General features: G+C 43.7%; 1 protein-coding gene across 4 annotated transcripts in view; it reads right to left on the reverse strand.

Annotated features, from left to right (window-relative positions):
* The window catches only part of LOC140186273 (cAMP-regulated phosphoprotein 21-like), a 379,019-nt gene that overhangs the window by 61,989 nt on the left and 303,311 nt on the right, over nucleotides 1–13,719 (reverse strand). For all 4 annotated transcript variants that reach the window (XM_072242365.1, XM_072243188.1, XM_072241563.1 and 1 more), the window contains 2 exons: nucleotides 11,291–11,395; nucleotides 7,176–7,421 (listed from right to left, as the gene is read on the reverse strand). In XM_072242365.1, coding sequence (XP_072098466.1) covers nucleotides 7,176–7,421; nucleotides 11,291–11,395 — 351 coding nt within the window. The remainder of the gene's footprint in view (nucleotides 1–7,175; nucleotides 7,422–11,290; nucleotides 11,396–13,719) is intronic.

Genomic DNA, 13,719 nt, shown 5'->3' on the forward strand with positions numbered 1-13,719 from the left:
TCCTTTGTTTTTGCGACATTGAGGGAGAGGTTGTTTTCTTGACACCACTGTGTCAGAGAGATGACTTCTTCCCTGTAGGCCACCTCATTATTGTTTGAGATTACGCCAATCAATGTAGTGTCATTGGCAAATTTAATTATCAGATTAGAGCTGTGGGTGGCCACACAGTCATGGGTATACAGGGAATAAAAGAGGGGACTAAGTACACAGCCCTGAGGGGCACCTGTGTTGAGAGTCAGAGGGATGGAGGTGAGGGAGCCCACTCTTACCACCTGCTGGCGTACAGGGAGTGGAAGCACCCCTGGTGAAGGGACTTGTCGTGCCCATTCTGGGGCAGTTCACTCAGTTTTGGCCCCCACCAGACACTCAGCTCTCACCTGTGGCACCAAGTAGCTATTTGTATGCAATAGCGTCCATACCCTGGTACACCATGTTGACAGGTGGGCTAAACCAGGTGAGGGCAGCCAGCAGGTCTCATACTCCGGAGAGATAGGGAAATGCCAGTCCTAGCATGGGAAGTCAGCTCCAACGGACTGGGCAGATGAGATCTACAGTGAGATTCAACGGTAAGGAAGATGGTTCTGTAACGCTCCAGGGAGAGCGAACGGCACTACGAGACATGGAAGACTCGTGGTTACCCACTGCAACCAAGGAAGATCCCAGTTTGTGATGCCTGTTCGTTCCACTGGACCCGGACTCCTGGATTCAAGCAGGTGGAACTGCCCCAGTGCAACAACTTTTCCATTTTAAATACTCTCCTGCACATGTTCCCAGTCATCATTGGACATGGTGGACAACCACCATCCAAAGTTAAAGAGCTTCCCCTTCATGCCCTGTCCACAAAGAAAATCAGGTGGTTATTGGATGAGGATGGGGATGGAGGCGAGTTAAGTCTATAGAGATCTAGTTTGTTTGGAAGATTGGTGAGTGTTCAAGCCAATTAGTGATTGGGATTGATTGGCAAGAACAAATTAAAAATAAGGTAGGGCAAGCAGAGTGCCCTTTGTTGGAGTGGCAATTGTTGTTGTGGGCAGTGTTAATGTGGGGATTTTGAGGTTTTAAATCTTTGAGGCTTCAGGGAAACACAAAGGAGGTTCTGTGGATGAGAACAAAATTCCAGGTGGTATGTTTCCTCCCGGGTACCAGGGTCAGGGGCATTGCAGATTCAGTCTCAGTATGTTTAAGTGCGAGGGTGAGCAAACAGAAGCTGTGGTCCATGTAGGCACCAATGATATAAGTAGGAAGAGTGACAAGGTTCTGCGAAGTAAGTTCAGGGAGTTAGGTGCTAAGTTAAAGGGCAGTACCTCCAGGGTTGTGTTCTTAGGATTGCCACTGTGCCAGCTGCTAGTGTGGTCAGAACTAGGAAGTAAATACAACTTTACACGTGGCTAAAAAGTTGGTGTAGGAGGAAGTTTTGGATCATTGGGCTCTGTTCCAGGGAAGGTGGGACCTGTATAGAAGAGATGGCTTGCATCTGAATTGGAGGGGGACCGTTTGGTACGGTGGCTACTGCACAGGATTGAAATAAGCTGCAGAGAGTTGTCAACTTAGTCAGCTCCATCACGAGCCCTAGCCTCCACAGTATCCAGGACATCTTCAAGGAGCAATGCCTCAAAAATGCGACATCCAACATTAAGGATCCTTATCATTTAGGTCATGCTGTGTTCCCATTGCTACCATCAGGAAGGAGGTACAGAAGCCTGAAGGCAAACACTCAATGATTCAGGAACAGCTTCCTTCCCTCTGCCATCCAATTTCTGAGTGGACATTGAACCCATGAATGCTACCTCACTTTTGCATGACTTATTTAATTTAACTATCTAATATAATGCAATTCAACTTTTTTTTCTCTATTATTATGTATTGCATTGTACTGCTGCTACAAAAACAGCAGATGAGCTCAGGGCATGGATCAACACAGTATTATGGTATTGTAGCTATTAGTGGAACTTGGTTGAAGGAGGGGAAGGACTGACAGCTCAATATTCCGGGGTTCTGTTGTTTTAGATGTGATAAAGCGGGAGAATTATAGGGGGAGGGGTGGTTTACTAGTCAGGGAAAATGTCACGGCAGTGCTCAGTCAGAACAGACTGAGAACTTGTCAAGTGAGACTTTATGGGTGGAACTGAGGCATAAGAAATGACCATGCTAATGGGGCTATATTATGGACCATCCAACCATCCAAAGGTTTTAGAGGAACAGATTTGTAGATAGATCGCAGACTGTTACAAGAAATAGAAGGCTGTTATGGTAGATGATTTTAACTTTCTACATATTGACTGGGAATCCCATACTGTAAAAGGACTAGATGGGATAGAATTTGTCAAATGTGTTCAGGAAAACTTCCTTCATCAGTATACAGAAGTCCCAATGAAAGAGTGTGCGATACTTGATCTGCTATTTGGGAATGAGACAGGGCGGGTGACAGAAGCTTGCGCAGGGGAACACCTTGCATCTAGTGGTCACAATGCCATTAGTTTCAAAGTATGGAAAAGATAAGGTCTGGTCCATGGGTTGAGATTCCAAATTAGAGATGAAATCAATTTCAATTGTGATGAAATCAGAAAGGATCTGGCAAGTGTGGATTGGGACAGCTATTTTCTGGCAAAGGTGTGCTTGATAAGTAGGAGGTCTTCAAAAGTGAAATTTTGAGAGAACAAAGCTTGTATATGCCTGTCAGAATAAAAGGTAAAGATAACAAATGTAGGGATTTTTGGTTTTCAAGAGATATTGAGGTCCTGGTTAAGAAAAAAAATGCTGTACAGCAGGTATAGGCAGGTGGGAACAAATGAAGTACTTATGGAGTATAAGAAATACAAGAGAGCACGTAAAGAAATCAGGTGGGCTAAAAAAAGGCATGAGATTGGCCTAGCAGACAAGGTGAAGGTGAATCTTAAGAGAGCCTACAGGTATGTTAAGAGCAGAAGAATTGCAAGGGCCAAAATTGATCCTCTGGAAGATCAGAAAGGTAATCTATGTGTAGTACCAAAAAGGTGGGGGAGATCTTAAATGGATTTTTTGCATCTGTATTTACTCAGGAGGTGGATGCAGAGTCCTTAAAAGTGAGGCAAAGCATCAGCAAGGTCATGGCTCCTATAGAGATTACAGGGGAGGAGGTATTTGCTGTCTTGAGGCAAATTAGGGTGGATAAATTCACTGAGTGAGACAAGGTGTTTCTTCAGATCCTGTGGAGGCAAGTGCAGAAATTGCAGGGGCCCTAGCAGAGATATGTAAAACATCCTCAGCAGCAGGTGAGATACCGGAGAATTGGAGGATAGCTAATGCTGTTCCACTGTTAGGTCGTGTCTAACCAATCTTATTGAGTTTTTCAATGAAGTTAGCAGGCAAGTCGATGTTTTGTACGTGACTTTAGCAAGGCTTTTGACAAACAACTGCATGGCAGATTGGTCAAGAAGGTTCAGTTGCTTAGCATTCAGGATGAGGTAGTAAACTGGATTAGACATTGGCTTTGTGGGAAAAGCCAGAGAGTTGTAGTAGATGGTTGCCTCTCTGACTGGAGGTCTGGGAATAGTGGAATGCAGCAGATGCTGGGTCTGTTGCTTGTCATCTGTATCAATGATCTGGATGTTAACTGGATCAGCAAATTTGTGGATGACACCAAGATTGGGAGTGTAGTGAACAGTGAGGAAGGCTATCATGGCTTGCAGAGAGATCTGTATCAACTGGAAAAATGGGCTGAAAAATGGGATGGAATTTAAACCAGACAAGTAAACACAAAATACTCTCCAGATGCTGGGGTCAAGGCAACACTCATAACATGCTGGAGGAATTCAGCAGGTTGGGCAGCATCTGTGGAAACGATCAGTCAATGTTTCGGGCCGGAACTCTTCATCAGGACACTCCTGATGAAGGGTTCCGGCCTGAAAAGTTGACTGATCATTTCCACAGATGCTGCCCAACCTGCTGAGTTCCTCTAGCGTGTTGTCAGTAATGCAGACAAGTGCAAGGTGTTGACCTTTGGTAGGATCTACCAGGGTAGGTCTTACACAGTGAACAGTAGAGCACTGAGGAGTGTGGTAGAGCGAAAGGATCTGGGAATTCAGGACCATAATTCTTTCAATGTGGAGCCACAGGTAGATAGGGTCATAAAGAAAACTTTTGGTTCATTGGCCTTCCTAACTCAAAGTGTTGCGTACAGGAGATGTTATGTTATGTTGATGTTGTAATAGATGTTGGTGAGGCCTAATTTGGATTATTGTGTGCAGTTTTTGATCACCTACCTGTAGGAAAGATGTAAATAAGGTTTAAAGAGTACGGAGAAAACTTACAAGGATTTTGCTGGGACTGGAGGACCTGAGTTATAAGGAAAGATTAAATAGGTTAGGACTTAACTGCTTGGGAAGTCTAAGATTGGAAGGAAATTTGATAGAGGTACACAAAATTATGAAGGTATAGATAGGCTAAATGCAGGCAGGTTTTTTCCATTGAGTTGGATGGGATTAGAACTAGAGGTCATGCATTAAGGGTGAAAAGTGAAGAGTTTAAGGGGAACATGAGGGGAAACCTCTTCACGCACATAGTTGTGAGAATGTAAAACAAGTTGCCAGTGCAAGGAGTACATGCGAGCTCGATTTCAACATTTAAGAGAATTTTGGATAGGTATGTGGATGGTATGGATATAGAGGGCTATGGTCTGGGTACAGGTCATTGGGACTAGGCAGTTTAAATGGTTCGGCATTGACTAGATGGGCCAAAGGACCTGTTTCTGTGCTGTACTTTTCTGTGATTCTATGGCACAAAAACATTTCAATTAATCTCATATTCTACTTTGCTATGACCTTGCTCCTCATTGTCCGCCTGTGTTGCACTTTAATCTCACAATCTACCTTATGTGGGTAGCAGGTTGGAGATATGTTTCTACCAGAGGAGGTGTAAGGTGCTCCTTCACTCCGCTAGCCTGTAGGTCACCCTAGGGCAAAGTGTAGCACCTGCTTAGTCTACCCCACGCTGATCAGCGTCACGTGAAACCATGGGAGCAGGTGGTGGTTGGTCGTACAAGCAGCTGGTGCATATCACAAGTCCTGGTTATGCGAGCACTGATGCCAGGCAGACAATCTCTGAAGGATACTGATAATGGCTGGGCTCACCTGTCTTGTAAAGACACTGCACAGAAGAAGGCAATGGCAAACCACATCTGTAGAAAAATTTGCCAAGATCAATCATGATCATGGATAGGCCATGATTGTCCACGTCATACGACATGGCACATAATGATGATGATGACCTTGCACCTCCTTGTCTACCTTCACTTTCCCTGCAACTGTAACACTTTATTCTGCATTCTGTTATTGTTTTACCTTCTATGACCTCTCCACAAAGAAAATCAGGCAATTATTGGTTGAGGATAAGGACTGTGGCTAGTTACATTTTATAGACATCAGGGTTTGCTCGGAATATTGGTGGGTGTTCCAGCAAGTTGAGGATTGCTGAGTATCCCTACACATCCCACAATCGCTTTGACTCACTACCATCAGGAACGAGGCACAGGGGCATCAGGATTAGGACTGCCAGACTGGGTAACAGTTTCTTTCCCCAGACCGTGAGGCTAATGAATACCTGATAACACTGAGGTCTCGTCACTACCACAGCGAGCTGTTTACTGTTTACTTTTCTGTTTACCGTTTATCTATGCTACACACTGCACATATTTTGAATTGTATTTTATTGAACTCTTTATGGTAGTAGGAACAAAAGTGTAGACCATTTTCTAAATGGGCAGAAAATTTAAAAATCTGAGGTGCAAAGGGACTTGGGAGTCCTTGTGTAGGATTCGCTAAAGGTTAGCTTGCAGGTTGAGTTGGTGGTAAGGAAGGCAAGTGCAATATTAGTATTAATTTTGAGAGGACTAGAATATAAACACAAGGATGTAATGCTGAAGCTTTAGGAGGCATTGGTCAGACTGCACTTGGAGTATTGTGAGTGGTATATTTAAAATAGAGGTTGATAAATTCTTGATTTGTCAGGGTGTCAAAGGTAATGGGAAGAAGGCAGGAGAATGGGGTTGAGAGGGATAATTAGGCACCACGGTAGCATCGCGGTTAGCACGGTGCTATTACAGCATGGGGTTTGGAGTTCAGAGTTCAGTTCCTGTGTCATCTGTAAGCAGGCTCTACGTAACCTCCCCATGGAATACATGGCTTTTCTCCGGGTCCTCCGGTTTCCTCCCACAGTCCAAAGATGTACTGGCTAGTATAATTGGTCCTTGTAATATTCCTGTGAATAGGTTAGGGTTAAATTGGGATTGTTGGGGGTTGTGTGGTGGTGTGGCTCCAAAGGCTGCCAGGGCCTACTCCACACTGTGTTTCTAAATAAATAAATAATTCTGCCATGATGGAATGGCAGAAAGGCTCGATGGGCCAAATGGCCCAATTCTGCTCCTTATTCTAAAACAGTCCAAAGTCAGGGGCTTCCATCAGTCCAGGAACTGAGTACAGGAGTTACAACATTATGTTGCAGTTGTGAAGATGTTGGTGAGGACTCACTTGGAGTACTGTGTATGGTTTTCATCACCCTGTTACAGGACAGACATCATTAGACTGGAAAGAGTGCAGGGAAGATTTATGAGGATGCTGCCAGGAGCTGAGTACCTGAGCTTAAGGATTAGCGTTATTTGTCACATGTACATTGAAGCATTGAAACCTACAGTGAATTGTGTACAGTGAAATGCATTGTTTTGCGTCAATGACCAACACAGTCCAAGGATATGCTGGGGGCTGCCCGCAATTGTCTCCATGCCTCTAGTGACAGCAAAGCATGTCCACAACTTAATAACCCTAACCTGTATGTCTTCTGAATGTGTGAGGAAACCCTAGCACCCGGAGGAAACCTACACGATGATGGGGAGAACATACAAACAGCAGAGGGAATTGAACCCCATTCGGTGATCACCGGCACTGTAAGTGCAGGTAACTGCTACGCTGTAGTGTATCAGATATGATACATGCAATCATGCATTTTTATTTGAGATTTAGTCCATAACTCCCAATGTTTAACCAGACTACCCAAACAAAATGCTGGCAGAACTCAGCAGGTCAGGTAGTATCTGTGGAGGGGAATAAACAGTCGGTGTTTGGAGCTAAGACTCTTCATCGGGATGGAACATGGACAGCTCCATATAACCAAAAAGAAGGCATAGCCGGTTAGGTATCTCCTACCTGGGCAGACGGTTGCTGTATAAATCCCTGTGGCGGCTGCAGTACTTGCTGGGACATGGGCTGTCCGGATCCAGTGAAACTACCTGGGGTAAGCTGACTTGGTGACGTCATCACGTAGTTGGCTTGCTGGGGTGCCTGAGGCAAAATGGGTGGCGGGTAGACAGAACCAGATGGCGGCTCAGCGGTATCTCCCGACGACTGCCTGCTTAAACTCATCTGGTTAAACTGGGAGGCCAAATCTTCTCGCTGTGATGAAGTCATCAAATAATAATGAGTACAGTCTGCTGAAGGATTCCTCCAAGAAGTATTAACACTAGAGAAGAACACTGCTGAGAACATATCTACCGAACTTTATAAACACAAGAGATTCTGCAGGTGCTGGAAATCCAAAACAACACATACATGCACAAAATGCTGGAGGAACTCAGAAGGTCAGGCAGCATTTATGGAAAGGAATAAACAGTTGACGTTCGAAGGGTCTCGGTTCAAATTGTCGACTATTATTCTTCTCCGTAGATGCCGCCTGACCCGCTGAGTTCCTCCAGCATTTTGTGTGTGTTAATCTGTCCATAGGAATTTATGCTGTGCTTGGTTACATTCCATGGTCACAAACTGTGAACAAAAAAGAAAGCTTTGAATTTAGAAGTAATCTTTCTAGCAAACTGGGTTGTAACCCAATATTAGTGGATAAACAAAAACATACATTCTATCATGAATTACTGGATTAATCTAGAACATAGATCATGGGGCGTCCAGTAATGTAGTGGTTAGCACAACACTTTATAGTACAGGTGAGCCGGGTTCAATTCCCACCAATAACTGTAAGGAGCCTGTACATTCTTCCCGTGACTGCGTGGCTTTCTTCCGGGTGCTCCGGATTCCTCCCCACAGTCCAAACGATGAACTGGTAGGTAGGTTAATTGGTCATTGCAAATTGTCCCGTGATTAGGCTCAGATTAAATCAGAGTTTGCTGGGTAGCATGGATCGAAGGGCCGATTCCATGCTATACCTCAATAAATAAATAAATACACCACAGTACAGGCCTTTAAACACACAATGTTTTACCAAAAGGTAAGATTAATCTCACCCTTCCCTCCTACATAGCCCTCCGTTGTTCTATCATCCATGTGCTGATTTAGGAGTCTCTAAATGCCTCTAATGTATCTGCCTCTATCACCACCCCTGGCTGGGCGTTCTACACACCTACTACTCTCTGTGTAAAAAACTTACCTCTGACATCCCCTTATACTTTCCTCCAATCACCTGGAAATTATGCCCCCTTGTATTAGCCATTTCCCCCCTAGGAAAACATCTGGCTGTCCACTCAGTCTATACATCATATCATCTTATTCACCTCTGTCTCCTCCTCCTCTGCTCCAGGGAGAAAGGACCTAGCTTGCTCAACCTTAAGACATGATCTCCAGTCCAGGCAGAATCTCCTCTGCACTCTCTTCAAAGCTTCCATTTCCTTCCTATAATGAGGTGACCTGAATGGAACACAATACTGCAAGTAAAAGAGTAGAGAAAATTTACAAGGATGTTGTCACGACCTGAGTTCAGTGGAAATATTGGATAGCGTAGGACTTTATATCCAGGAGCATAAGAGAATGAGGGGAGATTTGATAGAAGTATACGAAATGATGAGAGGTATAGGCAGGGTAAATACAAGCAGGCTCTCTCCCCTGAGGGTGGGTGAGATTAGTCCCAAGGGTCATAGGCTTAGAGTGAAAGGTGAAATATTTACGATGAACCCGAGGGGGATCTTCTTCTCTCAGAGAGTGGTGAGAGTGTGGACGAGTTGCTAGGAGAAGTGGTGGATGTGCCGTTTTAATACAACGATAAGAGACGTTTGGATAAATAAATCAATGGGAGGGGTGTGGAGGGCTATGGGTGGGGTGTGGGTCAATGGGACTAGGCAGAATAACAGTTCTGCATGGATTGGATGGAACAAAGGGCCTTTTTCTATGCTGTGCTGCTCTCTGACCCTAAAGATAAGAAGAAGCTATACTGCATTTGTTCCTCTCTAACATAGGAACACTGAAGCCAATCATAACTCACAAGCACAGGCTCAGCTCCTATCAGCCAGCTCAAAGAGAACCAAAAACTTTTTTAAAACGTGCATATGGTATAAGTATCTTATAGAACATAGAACACTACAGCACAGGAACAGGCCATTCAGCTCACAGTGTTGTGCCAAACCAATTAAATTAGTAATCAAATGGCAAACCAGACTAATTCCCTCTGCCTACACCATGTCCATATCCCTCCATTTTCCTCACATATATGTGCCTATTCAAGTGTGTCTTACAAGTCCCTAATCTATCTGCATCTGCCACCACCCCAGGCACCCAGCATGCTCTGTATAAATAAAATTGCCCCTCACATCTCCTTTGCAATAACCTCCTTTCACCCTAAATGCATGCATTCTAATATTAGACATTTCAAACCTAGGAAAAAGGTACTGTCTGTCTACTTTTATCAGTGCCTCTCATAATCTTACAAACCTCTGTTAGATCCTCTCTCAGACTCCGCCGCTCCACAGAAACAACCCAAGTTTGTCCAACCTCTCGTTACAGCACATGTCCTCTAATTCAGGCAGCATTGTGGTAAACCTCCCCTGCACCATCTCCAAAGCAAGCCAGGTCTTGATTGTAACATTAAACAGACAAGAGGAAGTCAGACAGTCTGTTCCTTTCTCCACTTATTCTTTAAAATTTTGATGGTTTCTCTTTTATTGAGCATTCAAAAATTAAATAATGTAATTTTCTTGGATAGTTATAAGTTAATTAACCCTTAAAACAGTTTTCATGTGTGTTTTGAGGGTCTGGTAACATACAACTATTTAATAATAAGACTTTCAAAACATTGATTGTTTGTTCATCTCCATGGATGCTGCCTGACCTCCTAAGTTTCCCCAGTGTCTTGTGTTTGTTCCTCTGGTTTTCCAGCACCTGCAGAATCTCTTGTGCTAAGACTTTCAAATTTATTGTTTTTTCTTTCATTCACAATATATTATTTATCAATATGAAAATTCATCAGTGTAAATCAGCTTGCTTCTGTCTACAACACACAAAATGCTGGAGGAACTCAGCAGGCCGGACAGCACCTATGGAAAAGAGAACAGTCGATGTTTTGAGCCAAGACACTTCAGTAGGTCCTGCCGGAGGGTCTCAGCCTGAAACATCAACTGTTTACTCTTTTCCATAGATGCTGCCTGGCCTGCTGAGATCCTCCAGCATTTTGTGTCTGTTACTTAGATTTGCAACATCGGCAGATTTTCTCATTTGTTTCTGTCTATAATTATTATTACTTTTCTGATTTAGTCTCCACACTTTCTCACAAATATTTTGGCAAGTGATATAGACATAATGTTAAACACGAACTATCAACTATGGTTAATATAGTCAAGAGTAGTCTGCATTTGGAGGATTGTGGGCAGATTTGGGCTCCTTATCTAAGAAAAGATATGCTGGTATGGGAGAGGGATCCAGAAGTGGTTCACAAGAATGACTCCAGGAAAGAAAGGGTTAACGTTTGAGGAGCATTTGATGGCTCTGGGCCTGTACTTACTGGAGTTAAGTTGAATGAGGTGGAGTGGGGGTGGGAGATGATGATGATGATGATGGGGTTGGGAGTCTCACTGAAATCTACCGAACATTGAAAGGCTTAGATAGAGAGGATGTGGAGAGGATGTTTCCCATAATGGAGAGCACAGCCTCAGAGTTGAGGGACATTCATTTAGAACGGAGATGAGGAGGAATTTCTTCAGCCAGAGGGTAGTGAATCCGTGAAGTTCATCGCCACGGGCAACTGGGGAGACCAAGTCATTGGGTATATTTAAAGCAGAGATTAATTGGTTCTTGATTCGTCAGGATTTCAAAGGTTAGGGGAGAAGTCAGGGGAATAGGGTTGAGAGAGATAATAATCAGCCATGTTGGAATGGCAGAGCAGACTCGATGGGCCAAATGGCCTAATTCCGCTCCTGTGTCTTTTGGTCTTATGTCTTAATAGTCACCCTAAAAGTGAAGCACATAAATAAACTTATTACATTTACACACACATTGCAAACATTAGAGTTAATGCTTAGAAACCAGAAATAAATGTTTTGATGTACCACAGGAAACTGCTGCGTGGGTGAAACAGGCAGTAGGTGTTGGGAAGGATAAGAAGCGGCTGGATACTGTCCCGTCTGAGAAGAAGACTGCATTGCTTGCACAGGCTGAGAAAAGAATTAATTACCAATATCACATATTGAAGCTACACTGCAGAGATTTACAAAGAACTGAAATTTGACATGCAAGGAACGAAAGGGATAATAAATCAGCCATGATGGAATGCTGGAGTAGAATTGATGGGCCAAAAGCACCTGCTTCTATGTCTTATGGTCCAAATCAAACACCCACTGGCAATTTTCTGTGTTTGCTATATATTTCAATGGAGACACAAATCATCAATAGTTTGGTGTCAGAGGTACAGTAGATAGGGTCATAAACAGAGCTTTTGGCACATTGGCCTTCATAAATCAAACTATATAGAGAGAATGTTATCTTGAAATTGCGTAAGGAGTTGGTGAGGCAATTTGGAGTACTGTGTTCAGTTCTGGTCACCTATCTAGAGGAAAGATATCAATAAGATTGAAAGACTGAAATTATAGCAAAGGCTGAACAGGTGAGGACTTTATTTCATGGAGCACAGGAGAATGAGGTGAGATTTGATAGAGATATAGAAAATTATGAGGGGTATAGATAGGTTAAATGCTTACAGGTTTTTTTCACTGAGTTTGGGTGAACTGAGGCTAGAGCTAGAGGTCATGGGTTGAGGGTGACAGGTGAAATGTTTAAGGGGAACATGAGGCGGAATTTCTTCTCTCAGAGTAGGGCGAGAGTGTGAAATGAGTTGCCAGTGCAAGTGGTGAACGTGGGTTTGATTTCAATATTTAAGTGGAATGTAGATAGGAAAATGGATGGGAGGGTTATGTCTAAGGTGTAAGTTGATGGGACTAGGCAGATGAATGGCTCGGCCTGAACTAAATGGGCTGAAGGGCCAGCTTCTGTGCTGCCGTGCCCTAAGACTCTATGACTTTGTAATGACAAGAAATTTCTGCAGTTTGATTTAAAATAACACTATTCTTACAAATCCACTCTTTTATGACATAAAAAGAGATAACAGGTAAAACGTTGGGTAGGCCACACTTGGAATATCTTTTTATTCATTTCCATAGATGCTGCCTGGCCTGCTGAGTCCCTCCAGCACTTTGTGTGTGTTGCTTGGATTTCCAGCTTCTGCAGATCTCTCGGGTTTGAATATTGTATAGTCTAGTTACCTCATCATATGAAATATGTGGAGCCTTTACAGAGGGTGCACAAGAGGTCCACTAGGAGGTTACCTGCATTAGGTGGTAGGAGTTATGTATAAGAAGAAATTGCACAAACTAGGGTTGTTTTCTCTGAGCGACAGAGACTGAGGGGAGACCTGATAGATGTTTCTAAAATGATAAGAGGCCTAGATAGTGTAGGCAGTCAGAATCTTTTCTCCAGGGTAGAAACGTCTAATACCAGATGATATGCCTTTAAAGTTACAGAAGGGAAGGTTAAAGTGATGCGAGGTGCTATTTCTTTTCTATTCAAAGAGTGGGAGGTGCCTAGAATAAGCTAGACCATCAGACCATAAGATATAGGAGCAGAAATAGGTCACTTGGCCCATCAAGTCTGCCCCACCATTTCATCATGGATGATCCATTTCCCTCTCAGCCCCAATCTCCCGCCTTCTCCCCGTATCCCTTCATGCCCTGACCAATCAAGAATCTATCAACCTTTGCCCTAAATATACCCGATGACTTGGCCTCCTGTGCCAATGATTTCCACACATTCACCACAGCTAAAGATATTCCTCCACACCTGTGCTCTAAATGGATGTCCTCCTATTCTGAGGCTATGTCCTCTAGTCCCAGACTTCCCCACCATAGGAAACATCCTCTCCACATCCACTCTATCAAGGTTTTTCAACATTCGACAGGTTTCAATGAGATCACCCCTCATTCCTCTGAATTCCAATGAGTACAGGCTCAGAGGCGTCAGGGACTACTCATATAAGAAGCCTTACAAACCCGGAATCATTTTCATGAACCTCCTTTGAACTCTTTTCAAGTAAGTACATCCTTTCTTAGATAAGGCGTCCAAAACTGCTCACAATACTCCAAATGAAGCTTACAAAGAGTTTTTTTTTAGTTATCCATTAGTCTCGTGAGACCATGGATTTGTGCCTTGGAAGGTTTCCAGGGCGCAGGCCTAGGCAAGGTTTTATGGAAGACTGGCAGTTGCCCATGCTGCAAGTCTCCCCTCTCCACGCCACTGATGCTGTCCAAGAGAAGAGCACTAGGGCCAAGGGAAAAGCACTAGGGCCGATACTAGGCACCGGTGTCGTCGCAGATCAATGGGTGGTTAAGTGCCTTGCTCAAGGACACAATATGCTGCCTCAGCTGAGGCTCAAACTAGCGACCTTCAGATCACTAGACCAATGCCTTAACCACTTGGCCACGTGCCA

Source organism: Mobula birostris, chromosome 1, assembly GCF_030028105.1.
Source record: "Mobula birostris isolate sMobBir1 chromosome 1, sMobBir1.hap1, whole genome shotgun sequence".
NCBI lineage: Eukaryota > Metazoa > Chordata > Chondrichthyes > Myliobatiformes > Myliobatidae > Mobula > Mobula birostris.